Here is a 17,499-nt window from a genome sequence, read left to right on the forward strand (position 1 = left end):
CCCCAGAATCAGAGTGGGAGGGCATGGATAAGGGATGGACACAGGGGTGAGGGGTAAAGTATGGAGGAGTGGAAGAGTGGGATTATTTTTGTATTATACCACACATGGCCTAATTTTTTCCAGTTTGTCAGCTAATAAAGCATTCAATGGAGTCAGATATCCCCATGACCCACATTAATGATATTAGCTACTTTGACATTGGGTTGGCTTAATGCTGGGGAAAAGAAGCCAGCATTTGTTTTATAACAACAACAGTAACAACAGCAAACCAGACCGTGCTTTTGATAAAACACCAATAAATTAATTTATGAGTTTTATTAAGTATTATAAGACAGCTGTCCGTTCATTCCTGAAAAAGAAGGAAGCAGCACATCAGAGATTCCCCTGATAAGGCTCAGAGACCACTAGCATTGTCCCTGGGACACACTTGATGAACTCCTGATGAAAATAGGTGTATTTTGTCAATTTGAATGTATTTTCACACAGGTGAACTTTTGTTTTATGTAGCTCATCCCATAAAATATAAAATCTCCTAATCCTAGCAAATACCAAATCTCCTGTTACATATTATTAAATATTGATGGTGCTGTTTAAAATGATTAGAAAAGCTGATTTCAGACTGGCATCATTCTTCAAAGTAATTTCTTAAAAGCATGATAAAATGGAAAGAACTATTGTTTATTCACACCACTTGCATTTTTCATATCCATGACGTTGGCAAGGCCTTTAGGCTTTTCTCTATTATCTTTACCTACAGTTTATGCTCTTTTATTACACATTCTTTCACCTGATCACTTTGGATTGATCATGACAGTTAAGATAATTTTGTTTCTAAGTGATACTTGGTATTTTGCTGATCAGTGAGGGGAACCCTGAGGGATAAGGAGAAAATATGGGTATATTGATAATGCAACACAAGAATGTTTGTAGCCTGCAGTTGTTCTGTGGTTACTGCACAAATAGCCTTTTCTTTTCTTTTCTTTTTTCTTTTTCTTTCTTTCTTTCATTTTTGTTTGTTTGTTTGTTTGTTTGTTTGTTTGAGAGACTTTTGAACATAATCTGGAAGTTTGGTGTTGTGTTTGGTATTGATTTTATGGGCAACTTCCCCTCCACCCCAGCTTTACTGAGATATAATTGACATATACCATTGTACAAATATGAAGTGTATAATATCTTGATTTAACACATTTATACAGAGCATCACCAGTTAATTTTTTTTAGGGAGAATATTTAAGATCTATTAGCAAATTTCACATATAAAATACAGTATTATCAACTGTAATCATTGTGTTACACATTAGATCTTCAGAAATTATTCATGTTGGGGCACCTTGTTGGCTCAGTTGGTTAAACATCAGACGTTAGCTCAGGTCATGATCTCACAGTTTGTGAATTCAAGCCCCACATTGGGCTCTGTACTGACAGCGCAGAGCCTGCTTGGGCTTTTTTTTCTCTGCCTCTCTCTCTCTGTCTCTCTCCCATTTATGTGTTTTCTTTCTCAAAATAAATAAACTTAAAAAAAATCATCTTCTAACTGGAAGTTTGTACTCTTTGACCAATAGCTCCCCATTTGTCTTATGCCTTCAGTCCCTAGCAGCCAGCAGTCTAGTCTCTATTTCTGTGCATTCATCTTTTTTAGATTCTGCATATACATGATTTACAGTATTTGTCTTTCTGTCTGACTTACTTCACTTAGCATAATGCCCTCAAGATCCGTCCATGTTGTTATGGGGTGCCTGAGTGGCTCAGTCTGTTGGCCTCCAACTCTTGATTTTGACTCAAGTCATGATCCCAGGGTTGGGGGATTGAGCCCTGCTTTGGACTCCACACTGAGCATGGAGCCTGTTTAAGATTCTCTCTTGTGGGACACCTGGTGGCTCAGTCCGTTGAGTGTCCAACTTGATTTCGGCTCAGGTCATGATCCTGAGGTTCATTGGATCGAGTGTTGTGTCAAGCTCCTCACTGTCAGTGCAGAATCCTGCTTGGGATTCTCTCTCCCTCTCTGCCCCTCCCCCACTTGATCTCTCTGTCCCTCTCTAAATAAATAAACATTAAGAGGTAAGGTTCTTTCTCCCTCCACCCCTCCCCCTGCTTGCACTCTCACTCTTTCTCTCTCTAAAAAAAAAAAAAAAAGATCCAACCATGTTGTCACAAACAGCAGGATGTCCTTTCTCAGGGCTGAATAATATTCCACCACACATATATACCAACTTTTCTTTATCCATTCACCCACTGACAAACACTTAGGTTGCTTCCATATTTTGGCTATTGTAAAAATGCTGCAAATGAACATTGTGGGGTGCAGATATCTTTTTGAGATAGTAATTTCATATACTTTGGATATATATCCAGAAATGGAATTGTTGCATCAGATGGTAGTTCTATTTTTAATTTTTTTGAAGAACCTCCATGCTGTTTTCCACAGTGGCTGCACTAGTTTGCATTCCCACCAACAGTGCAAGGGGGTTCCTTTTTCTCTGCATCCTCATCAACACTTCTCACTTGTCTTTTTTGATTGATGGCCATTCTAACAGGTGTGAGATGGTATCTCATTGTGATTTTGATTTGCATTTCCCTGATGATTAATGATATTGAGCACTTTTTCATATCGCAAACAGCTTTTAAATAAAATTTAACTTATTTTGTCATAATCTTGCCTAGTAATACCAGATGGTGATGAACTTTTAGAAATTAAACCTCAAGTCAAATATAAAGTTAATTTGGCTTGAACGAACCAGTTTTAAATTCAAAATTCATCTGCCCAAGCTTTACACAAATCCATGTCCAAATCTGAGCACCTGCTATGTAGGGAAAGGGTTAACATTAGGCAGGGAGAGATAAGGGACCTTCAGGGAGGCAGGCAGCAGACGGGTTGGAGGAAAAAAAAAAAAAAAAAAGATAAACGTATTCAGACCTGCCTGGGCTAGGTGCCATGAGTGGAGGCTCACAAACTTTCTGATAAGGTCCCAATAAAAGGGGACAAAAATCCTCCCTAACTACCCAGTCAAGACCCCTCTCACTCTTGAGAGCTTCATGCTTTCTCAATAAACTCACTGCTTTGCTCACTCTCTGTTATCCACCAGATTCATTCTTCCACTCTGTGAGACAAGGACCAGCGTCTCTCCCAGCCTCCTGTAATACTGCTATTCTATTTTGTTTAATACAACTGCTATACCAACAAACTTTAAAATCGGGAAAGTACGTGCAGACCAACAACCTTATCTATTCTTATCACAACCATAGCTACAAATGTCTTCTATCTTGAAATGTCAAGGCACTAGTAGAACGGCAGAATATTAACTGCACATTTGAATGACTGTGCCTCTAAAATCTGGGCAAGGAGGATACCAAATCCCAGCCTTCTCCCCCGATTCAGAATGCTTTCCCCTTTCATTAAATAAATGTATATGTTTCTAGATGATGTCTCCTTTTATTTATACAAAACACAGACACATGAAACTGGAAGGTTATTTGAACCGTAGGAGGCTGAAAACTAAAGGTAAAAAAGGAAGACGCTAAACACGCCCCTTGCAAACTCCAGCAGGCAAATCCGCAGGCGGCCCCAGGGCGTAGGAGGTACCCAAGCAGGGCTGGCCTGGGTCCCACAGCCCACGAGCCTAGGCGTCGCAGCCTCCAGGCTGTAGGGGCCGCTGTGGCGCTGACCCGGCTGGCTGCGCTGGGCCGCTCTCTCCCGCCGGCAGAGACGAGGCGGAGCGGAGAGGGAGCAGGTGACTTCGGGGTAGGTGTTCGGCGGCGGGTGACCGGTGGCGGGGCCGCGGGCTGCCTGCAGGAACAGGACGGCAGCCCCACCGCGCGCTGGTGCCAGGTCTTGGCGGGCCCGGCCGCCCTGCGGCCTTACTCCCAGGTGCGTTGGACCTGACGGCGTTCTTCCGAGCACCCCGACCCCTCGGCACTCCGTGGGCGCTCTGAGCGGTCTCGGGGATCTGTGGCTCCACAGGACCTATTTCCCGCCCCTTACGTGCTAGGAGCCCGGGCCTCTGGTCAGTGCCCTGTCCACGGACACCTCCACCCCAAGAACCCTCCCATTTCCTGTACAGTCACTTGGTGTCCCTGCTCACCAAACTCCTGTTTAGGGGGAAATGGTGGTGTAATTGTTTTCACTGGAGGTGCTCTTTCCTTTAGTAACTGTGTTAAAAAGTCTTATGTTCCACTTTGCAACACCGTGTCTGAAACTTAATTGAATGCAGTTTCTTTTTCTGGAGGCTTCAGATGCATCTGTCTTCGAGAAATAACCAGCTGTAATGTAGGTACCACAGTATGGGGAGGGGAGTAGACCTTAATAATACTTTACAGCCCTCAGATTGTAACTAGGCCATTGTGAAAATCTTTCTCCCTTACTCAGGTAAAGTAAATTCAAGAGATGGAAAGATACTTTTTAAACAGTATTTTTTTTTACACCAAAAACAACAAATACGGAATCCATTTAAAACATTTAAGTGATTGCAATTTTATGTTTCATAATTCTGGCAATAACTTGTAGATGCAACGTCTTATCGATTTTGAAGTAAGGTGAGGTCAAGTGGTGGAATAGGGGTGGGCTTGGACATTGAGAGACCTGGATTATCTTACTCCTAATGGCAAAGACACAATCTCTTTGGGTCTAGGTTTCTCTGTTAAAAAAAAAAAAAAAAGGAATTGGACTAGATGGTAAGCATGATAATGGCGACCATTTACTGAACATCTGTTATATCTTAAAAAAAAATATTATCTAAAAAAAATGTTATCTCAATCTACAGAGCAGTTCTATGCAGTAAGATAACTTTACCCCTTTAGGTGGAAACTGAGGCCCACAGAGGTTGTCACTTATTCGAAGACCTCCAGCTTATAAATAATAAAGTTGTAATTTGAGGCTATGCTACCTCCCCTCAAGACATAAAGCCCTTTGATTCTAACCCAAACTTGTTTATTCTAATTTAAATTATTTTTAAGGTGTTTTGTTCCAGACTTCAAATGTTTTTTCTTACATATTAAGATAGGATGGTATATGAAACTAAAATAACAAGTGTATTTTATATCTCATTATTATGTCAATTTTATAATTCCCTAAATATTTTTAAATTAATTTGTTTTTAATTTACATCCAAGTTAATTAGCATATAGTGCAATAATGATTTCAGCAGTAGATTCCAGTGATTCATCCCCTATGTATAACACCCAGTGCTTATCCAAACAAGTGCCTTCTGTAACGCCCCTTACCCATTTAGCCCATCCCCCACCCATAGCCCCTCCAGCAACCATCAGTTTGTTCTCTGTCTTTAAGAGTCTCTTGTGCTCACTTTGGCAGCATTTATACTAAAAAAGAATCTCTTATGTTTTGTCCCCCTCCCTGTTTTTATATTATTTTTACTTCCCTTCCCGTATGTTCATCTGTTTTGTATCTTAAATTCCACATATGGGTGGAGTCATATGATACTTGTCTTTCTCTGACTGATTTATTTTGCTTAGCATAATACCCTCTAGTTCCATCCACGTACTTGCAGATGGCAAGATTTCATTCTTTTTGATTGCTGAGTGATATTCCATTGTATGTGTATACCACATCTTCTTTATCCATTCATCCGTCAGTGGACACTTGGGCTGTTTCCATACTTTGGCTATTGTCAGTAGCACTGCTATAAACATTGGGGTGCATGTGCCCCTTCAAAACAGCACACCTGTAACCCTTTGATAAATAGTAGTGCAATTGCTGGGTCATAGGGTAGTTCTATTTTTAATTTTTTGAGAAACCTCCTTAATGTCTTCCAGAGTGGCTACACCAGTTTGCATTCCCACCAGCAGTGCAAAAGAGATCCTCTTTCTCTGCATTCTTGCCAACACATGTTGTTGCCTGAATTGATAATTTAGCCATTCTGACTGGTGTGAGGTGGTATCTCATTGTGGTTTTAATTGTATGTCCCTGATGATGAGTGATGTTGAGCATTTTTTTATGTGTCTGTTAGCCATCTGGTTGTCTTCTTTGGAAAAGCGTCTTTTCATGTCTTTTGCCCATTTCTTCGCTGGATTATTTGTTTTTTGGGTGTCGAGTTTGATAAGTTCTTCATAGATTTTGGATACTAACCCTTTATCTGGTATGTCATTTGCAATATCTTCTCCCATTCTGTCTGTTGCCTTTTAGTTTTGTTGATTGTTTCCTTTGCTGTGCAGAAGCTTTTTATTTTGATGAGGTCCTAGTAGTACATTTTTGCTTTTGTTTCACTTGCCTCCGGAGGCATGTCGAGTAAGAAGTTGCTGTGGCCAAGATCAAAGAGGTTTTTGCCTGCTTTCTCCTCTAGGATTTTGATGGTTTCCTGTCTTATATTTAGGTCTTTCCTCCATTTTGAGTTTATTATTTTGGGGTATGGTGTAAGAAAGTGGTCTAGGTTCATTCTTCTGCATGTCGCTGTCCAGTTTTCCCAAAACCATTTGCTGAAGAGACTGTTTTCCACTGGATATTCTTTTCTGCTTTGTCAAAGATTAGTTGGCCATACGTTTGTGGGTCCATTTCTGGGTTATCTATTTTATTTCACTGATCTATGTCTGTTTTTTGTGCCAGTACCATACCTTTTTGATGATTACAGCTTTGTAATACATCTTGAAGTCTGGGATTGTGATGCCTCCAGCTTTGGTTTTCTTTTTCAATATTACTTTGGTTATTTGGGGTCTTTTCTGGTTCCATACAAATTTTAGGATTGTTTGTTCTAGCTCTGTGAAGAATGCTAGTGTTACTTTGATAGGGATTTCATTGAATATATAGATTGCTTTGGATAGTATTGACATTTTAACAATACTTGTTCTTCCAGTCCATGAGCATGAAGTATTTTTCCATTTTTTTGTGTGTCTTCTTCAATTTCTTTCATAGGCTTTCTATAGATTTCATTGTATAGATTTTTCATCTTTTTGGTTAGGTTTATATAATTCCCTAAGTGTTAAAGGAAAGGCTCTGATTATTGCTAAGGTTCCTTCTCACTAACATGCTGTAATTCTGATAATTCTGTTTTGGCATCTCCTATTGAGATGCTGATTTCAAAAATGAATACCTGAAGATTAAATTTTTCCCTAAAGTAACTCATAGTCTTTTTATCTTGGTCTAATTTCCATATATAATATAATATAGACAGTCATGCCAGTTTTAGGTCAAAGAATTGTTTTATGTCAGTTGCCAGATACATTCTGGATCATCCCCCTGAGGAAGAATTTTACTAAAGGAAGGAAAATCATCAAAAAATGAGCAGTCCTGGGGCACCTTAGTGACTCAGTCAGTTGAGCCTCTGACTCTTGCTTGATCTCAGCTCAGGTCTTGATCTCAGGGTTGTGAGTTCAAGCCCCACATTGGGCTCTGTGCTGAAGCCTGCTTAAAACAAAACAAACAAAAAAACGACCAGTCCTGACTCTGTCTAGCACTATCTTGGACTATCTTATACAGCCTCACACATTTTGTATTATTAATTCCAGGAGGGCACCATCCTCACACTTTGAGGTGTGAATGACCCTCATGGAGTTGCACCCTTTATCTCTTCATATTTCCTTCACAAGAGGATGGGCAGAAGAAAAAGGTAAAGAACTTTTTAGCAGGGTGGGACATATGAAGTAAATGCAGCTTAATTTACATCATTTATACAGATACGTATGAAAAATCCTACTCTATTTCTTTAAAATTTAGAAACAACAGTTTTTTTATCATTTGTCAATAAGGGAACAAGAAATGAGTGATGGAAAGATGAAGAAGAAATAAGAGTAGGGGCTCCTGGACAGATTTCACCAACCAGGGTGGCCCTATGGATACCTGATTTATGGAGTATTTTCCAAGTGGGCCCACACACAAACTAATCACCAAATTGCTTAGCCAGGAGCAGTACAATGCCAAGTTTCCATCATCCCTGCCAGACTCTGTGTGTTTGTTTTGTATGATTCCCTTTTTAACACTGTACATGAAATTTCTTCCCTTAGCTTAAAAATAAACCTATCTTGAAAGTGAGTATAACTAGGGGCACCTGGGTGGTTCAGTTGGTTAAGTTTCCAACTTGATTTCGGCTCAGGTCAAGATCCCATGGTTTGTGAGTTGCAGCCCCATGTCAGGCTCTGCGCTGACACTGAAGAGTCTGCTTGGGATTCTCTCTCCCTCTCTCTCTGTCCTCTTCTCTGCTCTCTCTCAAAATAAATACATAAACTTTTTTTTAAAAAGTGAGTATAGGGGCGCCTGGTGGCTCAGTCGGTTGAGCGGCTGACTTCGGCTCAGGTCATGATCTCGCGGTCCGTTAGTTTGAGCCCCACGTCGGGCTCTGTGCTGACAGCTCAGAGCCTGGAGCCTGTTTCAGATTCTGTGTCTCCCTCTCTCTGACACTCCCCCATTCATGCTCTGTCTCCCTCTGTCTCAAAAATAAATAAATGTTAAAAAAAATTTAAAAAAAAAGTGAGTATAACTAGAGATTGGTCAATATCATATATAATATAAAATTTTGAAAAAGAAAACCAATATCATATATATAAAATTCTTTGAAAAAGAAAACCAATATCATATATATAAAATTTTTTTAAAAAGTGAGTATAACTAGAGATTGGTCAATATCATATATAATATGTAATATAAGCAAATAAGCAAGTGCTGGTTACTTGCGGTAGGAAACAAAGAGTAAGGAAAAAAGTTGGAGAAAGTGATGAGAAGACAAGAAGTTCTGAAAGAAGTGTGCTAGATGTTCAATAGATATTTTTGTCTCAAGTACAGTTCATTTGAGTGGTAATGTCCAAATAGATTATTGCTGTGCTTTGAATTTTTGATGAGTTTCGCAGCTTTTAAAAGTGGAATTTATATTAGCTGTGCACTTGAAAATAGCTAGTCAGCTTTTAGTTCTACATTAAAAGTTTACTTTTGGTGGGGGCGCCTGGGTGGTTCAGTTGGTTGAGCCTCCAACTTCAGCTCAGGTCATGGTCTCACTGCTCATGGGTTCGAGCCCCACATCGGGTTATGTGCTGACCACTCAGAGCCTGGAGCCTGCTTCGGATTCTGTGTCTCCCTCTCTCTCTGCTCTTCCCCAGCTCATACTCTGTCTCTCTCTCTCTCTCTCTCAGAAATGAATAAACATTTGAAAAAAATCAATCAAATCAATAAAAAAAAAAGTTTACTTTTGATGTAGATATTTGTTTTCCCAAAGAGTTTTGACAATGAACATATCTGTGAATAAACAACTAAGCCTTTATACTCTATATACTGTGCTTATTCAACCAACATATCTTGAATTTCTACTCCAGCCATGTATGTAGATCTTTGTGGGTCAGGCATGTGAAGAGATTCTAAAGAACTTTACACATGGAAAAGATTTTGTGGTGTTTTGTTTCTTCTATTATATATAACAAATTCTTGGCTACTAAAGCCCATTTTGGCCTCAGTAATCTACATTTTTTATTTAAAGTATAGAAGGTTCTTAAGATTTTTTTGTTAGTTCAATAGATGGTATAAACAAATTCATATAATTTTGGGAGAACTATTGTCACATCTTCAGTGACTGTGGCTCATTAAACAAGCAATAAAATTGAGTTGTCTTTTTTTTTTTTTAAAGTTTATTTTTGAGAGAGAAAGAGACAGAGTGTGGGCGGGTGGAGGGGCAGAGAGAGAGGGAGACACAGAATCCGAAGCAGACTCCCGGCTGTGAGCTTTCAGCAGAGAGCCCAACGTGGGGCTAGAACTCACGAACCATGAGGTCATGACCTGAGCCAAAGTTGGACGCTTAACCAACTGAGCCACCCAGGCGCCCCAAGCTGTCTTATTTAAAGACTGATATATAATAGAAAATGTTGTCTGATAAAAGGCTGATATATAACGGAAAATGTTACTTATATACTCTGCAGAAAGTATCATAAACAATGGAAATTATGGTATATGAAATCTTTAAAATACAGCATATAGTGTAGTAGGTAATCCCTTAATTTGTAAATGTCCCTTTAATAAACACTTCTGGTGGCTTCTAGCCCAGATATATTTTTTTTTTTATGTTTTATTTATTTTTGAGAGAGACACAGAGACTGAATGTGAGTGGAGAAGGGGCAGAGAGAGAGGGAGACACAGAATCCAAAGCTGAGCTGTCAGCCCAGAGCCTGACGCGGGGCTCAAATTCATGATCTGTGAGATCATGACCTGAGCTGAAGTCAGATGGTCAACCGATTGAGCCACCCAGGCACACCAGCCCAGGTATTCTTTAATTGTCATTTCTGGTAAAAAGTTTAACATACATAGTGAATCGTTAAGGCGAATATGGATGTCTGGAGATTGTAATATAAGGAATACTGCCTTGGTTGCTTATTTCCTTGATTCATTACAAAGCAAACAGGTTCTGCTAAGGAAGAGAGGAGACCAAGGAATCTTGCAACTAAAATGAAGTCATTACAATTCATGTGAGAACACTCTTAATCTGTAGTTTTTTTTTTTAATTTTGTTTTAATGTTTATTTTTGAGACAGACAAAGACAGAGCATGAATGGGGGAGGGTCAGAGAGAGAGGGAGACACAGAATCTGAAACAGTCTCCAGGCTCTGAGCTGTCAGCACAGAGCCTGACATGGGGCTCGAACTCACGGACAGCGAGATCATGACCTGAGCTAAAGTCGACGCTTAACCGACTGAGCCACCCAGCTGCCCCTATAGTTTTTATAGACATTTCATATAGGTTGAATTTTGACATCGAACATTACTATATCCCTTTGACTTTAAAATAGTGAAATTTCCCTCCCTCTCTCTCTCTCTCATTTTTTGGACTTGAGGTAAGTATTGAGTTAATCATCCTCAATTCTTGGCACATTTTCATCAACACAGAGTGTGTGTGTGATAACTGCGGTCTGAGGGCCCTTCTGTGCTCTACAGTATGTGCTGTCTATATCCACCTTCCCCATTACCTTGTTTTTCTTCCCACTAGACAATTTTAAACCATATTCTACTGGTTATCTTTGTTTTAAATACATGCAGCAATTTCTCAATAATTGAAGGAAAATGTCTCTTTGTCAGTTTATGGTTATAATGACTTACCTTTGTATATTTGCTTTTTCAGGCCTTCCTACTATTTTTATCTAATGCCCCAGTTTCAATTAGGGGTATACTGTGAGGCTGTGATTCAGTCCTAACAGCGTGGATATTGTGTTAACTGTTTCCTGCCTCACATTTTTTTATGGGCATGGCTGATTTACAGACTGTAATATCACTTCCACTTTAATGATTGCTTCTTTCTGATATTTTTTCCCTCACATTACAGTCAATCATGTTATTAGCTTAAGTGGAAACATCACTGGCACCTAGCTTAGGCATCTGGTGACCACCATGTGTTACTTAAATTCTAAATACGTTTGCACATACCATCTACCCTGCTCTCATGGTTGAGAGGGAAAGAAGAAATGTCAGCAGTTTTCATAGAAGAAAAAGAAAGCAACAGGAGTAGTTTGTTCTCATAAGAAAGGAGGAGTAGCAAAGGAATTTTACATCCCTCCCCCTGTATTGTTGACATTATTGAAAGCTAAGACCATAAATGAGGAGGAAGTTATAGGGATTCTGGGCCTAACGCAGAAGCATATGCCAAGTCCCCGTTACAGCTGGTTTTGTGTGGTATCAGGAAGTTAATACAGGAAATGGGCATGTCGACGGACCTCCTGGTCAGCAGGAAGCAGTGGATTTTTTGCCACCTTTGGGCATGATGAGTTTCAAGCAAGTATATGCTGACTGAACAAATACCAGGCATGTTATGGAATTGTTTCAGAAGTTGTCTGTAGTGAAAAAAAAAAACAAAACAAAACACTGTTCCAGTGGAGAAAATGAGTAACTTGCATACAAGAGAAATAAAACAACAACAACAAAACAATTGCTAGTTACAGCTTGACTGATGTTTGAAATGCTGATGAAGTGTTCTATGAATTGCTACCTCATATATGTCATGCCCAGGGTGGACTTTGCAAAAGAAGTAAACAAAGACTGATGATTGTTCTATTCTGCTGAATGCATCTTGGACGGAAAAGGTGAGACTACTTGTCATTGGCAAGTAGTTTACCTTCAGTGCTTCGGAAATGCTTATTTGCTCCCCTATGATTATCAAGCCAGTACATATACCTATAGGATGAACATTTATTTAATGAATGAGAAATGCTGGCAAGAGAATGATAGGAGCAAAATACAATATCCTCCTGCTGATAGACAGTCGGTTGCTCTGCCTACAACACACTCCTATGCTTAGATCATGCATGTGTTGAGTTTTTCCCATTGAACTGCACAGCCATTCTACACCCATAAGATGGGGGTTAATTTTCACAGTGAAAGCACACTGCTGAAACAACTCTTTCTAAATCTGGATGATGAAGGGAAAACTGTGAAAATAAAATGAAGCAAGCTATTGGCATGATTGCTGAGACCTGGTGGTCTGTAGAGCCATCCACATAGTGAAATTTTGGGAATTTTGGGAAATTCATCTCCCAGACCAGTTTGATTTTAAAGACTTTGTGGCTAGAGATAGCAGTTGAACTATGAACTATTTTCCAAGAGTTAGCAAATCCTAAAATTGATATATGAGTGCTAAGTAATATCAAAGTGGAACCAGAAAGTGATGTTGAATATCGTGACAACAATGAAAACCATCATCCAGTGGATGAAGGAATAGGAAACAGTGAACATTTCAGAAGCCCTAGCAAGTGTAGAAAGCATTGAGAAGTCCTTTCCCTTCACGTAGGTGTTCCTGATGAGGTGTTTATGCAATTAAGTGGTATAGATGAACTAACCACTTCAACAAAGACAGTTTTGAAAAAACTGAACTAATTTTCTCCATAACTAATAAAGTTGCAAAAATATTGCCTTTATAAAGTCTGTAAAATGGAAAACTTAAAGAATACTTGTATGAACAAAGCCCCAGTGAGTGTTTAAATGTGAATGTTTGACTCTTGTTTCATAACATTTACTGTATGGTAGGGTTACAGCATTTCCCCAGAACATTTTATTACATTGTCATTAATTTCCACCTTGGGAAGCTTTCTTTTCCTACCTCTTTCCTTCCAACCCTCCCACACCTCTCCCCAGCATTAGGTGGCAGGAATGATAAGAATAAGCTTTTGCCTAATAGTACCTAGAAGAGAAAAATATTCACAAAATGTTGACACTCCAGCTGGCAGAACCATAAACCAAAAGACACATTGGGATTTAATAGGATAGAGTTAGAATAATTAAGAGGAAAATGGATATTCACCTTGAGATAGCAGAGCAGTCCTTCCCAAAAAGTCACTGACAGGCAAATGAGGAGTGAAAATAGCTACTTACCCTTACTGCTTGGTACTCATGCTTAGGTCGGTCCCCCAGAAGAAGGCTGATGAGCATGGGCCAGGGGTGAAGCTGTAGGAGAAATTGAAAAATGCCACTGTTCTTTCAAAGCTGTTGGAAAGTGAAGAAGAGTGAAAATGGGAGGAAATAAAGATAAAGAAGGGTATGGATTATCCACTGGCCCCTGCTACCCTTAGCTTCCTCTTTATATAACAGGATAAAATGTGATTCAGACCAAGAACAATTCTCCAGGCTTCTGTGAAAGTAGGAACACAACTTTTGCCCACCTCACTTGTTCTAAGAGATCAAAAATAACGATTTTATCAAATAAAATTTAGAGCACCATTTACAAAGTACATGCTATATGAAGTAATAAAATAATTGACAATCACTCTAGGTATGTATCTGGACTGGAATTCAAAAAAAGGAATGCATGTAGAATGCTTTTTTTTTTTTTTTTTTAAAGAACATTATCAGAAAAACTGTGAAGAAAAAAAAGTCTCTTATTTTACTTCTAGGTAATAAATCATCATTAGTCAAGATGTCTTCAGCACCAGAGCCTCCCGGCTTTAAAAAGGAACCACCCAAAGAGAAAGACTTTAAAAACCCAGGGCTCAGAGGAGTCCGCACGACAACCTTATTTCGGGCTGTGAATCCAGAGCTGTTCATTAAACCCGTAAGAAATATACCTAGGATAAGACATTATGTTCAGTTTAACTAGGCTATCAGAAATAGAAAGTGTTTATTTTCCTGTCACATTTGATTATGTCATGAAAATTTTATGTTGACTAATAAGGCCTCTCTGATAAAAGCAGGTGAAAGGGATCTCTTAAATGCTATTTGTCTATACATACAAAACTAATTATTTTGAGGTATTTGAGAACTTTAACAGAATACAGTTGCACTTTGATAGATCAACTTCTCAAATTCCTCTTTAATATTTTATTTTAATACTTGCACCAATTTGAAAGAAATTTTTATTGTTTGATCAGGTACTATTACATAAATAAGACCTTTCATTGAAATAAAACAAAATGAAAATTTGATCATTTTTATAGACTACAATTCTAGCCTTTATTGTATTTTTACCTAAGGGATATTGTAAGTATGAAAAATTTCAAAACATACACTAGTACACTGTAAGGGAGTTAGCTAATCATTTATATTTTTGTTGCAAATTACTGAATATATTTGACCAGTTTTATTTTAAAATAAATATAAACTTTATTTTTAAATAAATGTAAGTAAAATCAAATTATTATATATTTAAATGTATTGGATTTGGTTAGAATTTTATTTATTCATTCATTTATTTTAAAGAAATCCTATGGACTGAGCATTTGATTTTAATTTTAATTTTATTTTAGAGAGAGAGAGCATGAGTAGAGGAGAGGGTCAGAGGGAGAGAGAGAGAATCTTAAACAGGCTCCACACGGAGCATGGAGCCTGATACAGGGCTTGATCCCACAACCCAGGGATCATGACCTGAACCAAAATCAAGAATCGGACGCTCAACCAACTGACCTACCCGAGCACCCTTTGGTTAGCATTTTAGTAAATCTATTTTTAAAATGTTTGTTTATATATTTTGACAGAGAGAAAGAGAGTAAGAGAGAGAATTCCAAGCAGGGTCCATGCTGTCAGCACAAGCCCCTTGGTTAGAATTTTAATAACATAGTTGCCAGTGTAAACTGTTTTAAAGTTAAATAGGTCAGTTTAACAAGCAAGTAATTAAATCAAGGTAGAATGTTTTAAAACCTTTGAACTAATATGTTGTTTTAATTGCCAAGTGCATGTCAAGAGTTATAGATTTAAACTGCTTTGAGCTTGTGGCCTTGTTATATGTCCATCCAGGTTGAAAAGTTTGACCTTTATTCTTTTGATGATTAAGATTTGAAATAGTACTAATACAGCGAGTATTACAGAAGCAGAAAATGCTAATTGAAACTTGTATCACTACCATGCACTCACACTGACCTAAGAAAGGTTCATTTGGGGAGCATGAACACACAGGAAGATCTGAGTTATAGTATAGACAAAACAAAACATTTCTATGGAATTGTAAACATCTTTCCTATACTTAAAGGCTTTTTTTCCCCCCAATGTCAAAGTTATATTGCTTAGTCTCTCAGGGTCTTGGACTTTTCAGCAGTAAATCAAACTTAGTATACAACAGCATAGTATCTGCTCCAGTCACACAGTTTCTTAAGGTTATACAGTAGGTACCCAGAGGAGAGTGTATGTGTTGTCATTCTTGCCGCACTTAATATATGACATGAAAATTGAAGGCTTTTTGCAAGTTATCCATGAACTCAGGCAAGAAGAATAGCATGTTACACTTCATTCCTCACTTCTTAATAAGATTAACTAATTGAAGGTTTGCCAGTAGGGAAACTTGAGCTCAGGAAAGTTGAGCAACTTCTCCATGTCACACAGGTAAAAGTGAAAACTTGATCACTAGACCCATTTCTGTGTCTCATTTCCCTCGCCCCTCTCCCAACTACCACCTTTCTGAAGGTGCAGGCCTGAGAGGCTGTAGGCAGGAGACGGACTGGAGAGGAGAAGCAAGAGCCTTCTATAATCTCTGAATTATCAAGAGTTGAGTTAATTGAATAAAGAACTGGGTAAATTGTTATAATGGAAAATATCACCATAGGAATGCTAGTATGGCAGTAAAGACTTGGTATATCAGGAGGAAAGTACAACAGATATTTGGGTCTCCTCAAATGATTAAGTCTTAATGAGGATTTATAATTTCTTTTCTTTGACAGAACAAACCTGTAATGGCTTTTGGACTGATAACCCTTTCCCTTTGCGTGGCTTATATTGGTTATCTACATGCATCCCAAGAGAATACAAAGGATCTCTACGAAGCTATTGATAGTGAGGGACACAGTTATATGAGGAGGAAAACATCTAAATGGGATTAACAGTGCTGGATGCTGCAGACGGAGCTTTGCTAAAGGCTCTGAAATCTTCTAATGGAAGACTTTGTGAGTGCACAGTATCATGCTCCTTGTTCTAGAATGTGTTAATGAGGAAGGAAGGTAGCAGTTGTGAACCGGCCACTAGACTACATCTCATCCTGCAGCCCTTACCCCATTCTTTGTTCACAGCAAGAGCTTCTCAATATTTTTCTTTCATGAAGTCCTTGTATGAAAGTGCCATTAAGAATGGAAGTTGTTTTTGTGAATTAACTTCTATATAATAAAAATATAGTGCCGGTGCTGTTAAATTTGTATGGTATTTTTAATATTTACAATGAGTTGTGCATTTGCAACTGTTTTAAGGGTTTAGTTTTGTTTTGCTGTTTAGAAAGGCATTCATTTTTTCCTGGCATAGAACTTATGTTTATGACAAAAAAAAATAATTGTGATTATTATGAAGCATACAGTCAACATTCAAGACAAATAATTTTTTTAATGTTTATTTCTGAGAGAAAAAGAGACAGTGTACGAGTGGGGGAGGGCAGAGAGAGAGACACACAGAATCTAAAGCAGCCCTGAGCTGTCAGCAGAGTGTGATGTGGGGCTTGAACCCACAAACTATGAGATCATGACCTGAGCCAGAGACAGATGCTTAACCAACTGACCCACCCAGGCGCCCCCAAGACAAATAATTTTTATAGAGTCACAGATGGCTCATATATTTTGGCGTTCCATTTCAGCTACTTTGGTCCAGAATTTTATTTCATTTGAAAAGGTAGTCCCACTCAACTACTAAAATAAATAAATGAGAGAATAACCCAATTGGAGTTTTTCTTTGAAAAAAAAAAAAGTATATTTTACTGAGCTCTGATGTTTTTATTTGACTACAACCAAATGTTATCTATTTTAGATTTTGTAAATTAATGTTACAATGATATTACAAACATAAAATCAAATTTTCTTATGGTTATTTTAGAGCTAGGACTATCCAACAAATAAGAAAAGAAGGTCTTCTTACACTCTTGGGTTTACCGCATATAATTTAGATTTCTCTTACAAGGGTTTCGGACCTGTAGCATGTGTAGATTTTTATCTGTTTTCCAAATCACTATAATTGGGGCTCAGTAATAAATCTCATCTATGAAATTTTGTTTCATTTATTATTGCCAAATAACAATAACTGTATAAGCAGAGTTTATCACCATAGTGTGAATTTTTTTAAAATTTTTTTATGTTTATTTATTTCTGAGAGAGACAGAGACAGAGTGCAAGTGAAGGAGGGGCAGAGAGAGAGGGAG

At 38.3% G+C, this 17,499-nt stretch overlaps 1 protein-coding gene across 5 annotated transcripts; it reads left to right on the forward strand.

Moving 5' to 3' along the window:
* The first annotated feature begins 3,656 nt into the window (after positions 1-3,656).
* On the forward strand, positions 3,657-16,509 carry SMIM8 (small integral membrane protein 8). 5 transcript variants are annotated; one of them, XM_042939305.1, is made up of 3 exons: positions 3,657-3,739; positions 13,793-13,950; positions 16,046-16,509. In XM_042939305.1, the coding sequence occupies exons 2-3, from the start codon at positions 13,816-13,818 to the stop codon at positions 16,202-16,204; spliced, it is 294 nt and encodes a 97-aa protein (XP_042795239.1). In that variant the 5' UTR covers positions 3,657-3,739; positions 13,793-13,815; the 3' UTR covers positions 16,205-16,509. The 5 variants fall into 5 exon arrangements, with proteins under 5 accessions (XP_042795239.1, XP_042795238.1, XP_042795242.1 ...); XM_042939304.1 differs by having other exon boundaries at positions 3,678-3,865; XM_042939308.1 differs by lacking the exon at positions 3,657-3,739 and adding an exon at positions 4,096-4,264.
* Positions 16,510-17,499: the final 990 nt, after the last annotated feature.

Source organism: Panthera leo, chromosome B2, assembly GCF_018350215.1.
Source record: "Panthera leo isolate Ple1 chromosome B2, P.leo_Ple1_pat1.1, whole genome shotgun sequence".
Classification (NCBI taxonomy): Eukaryota; Metazoa; Chordata; class Mammalia; order Carnivora; family Felidae; genus Panthera; species Panthera leo.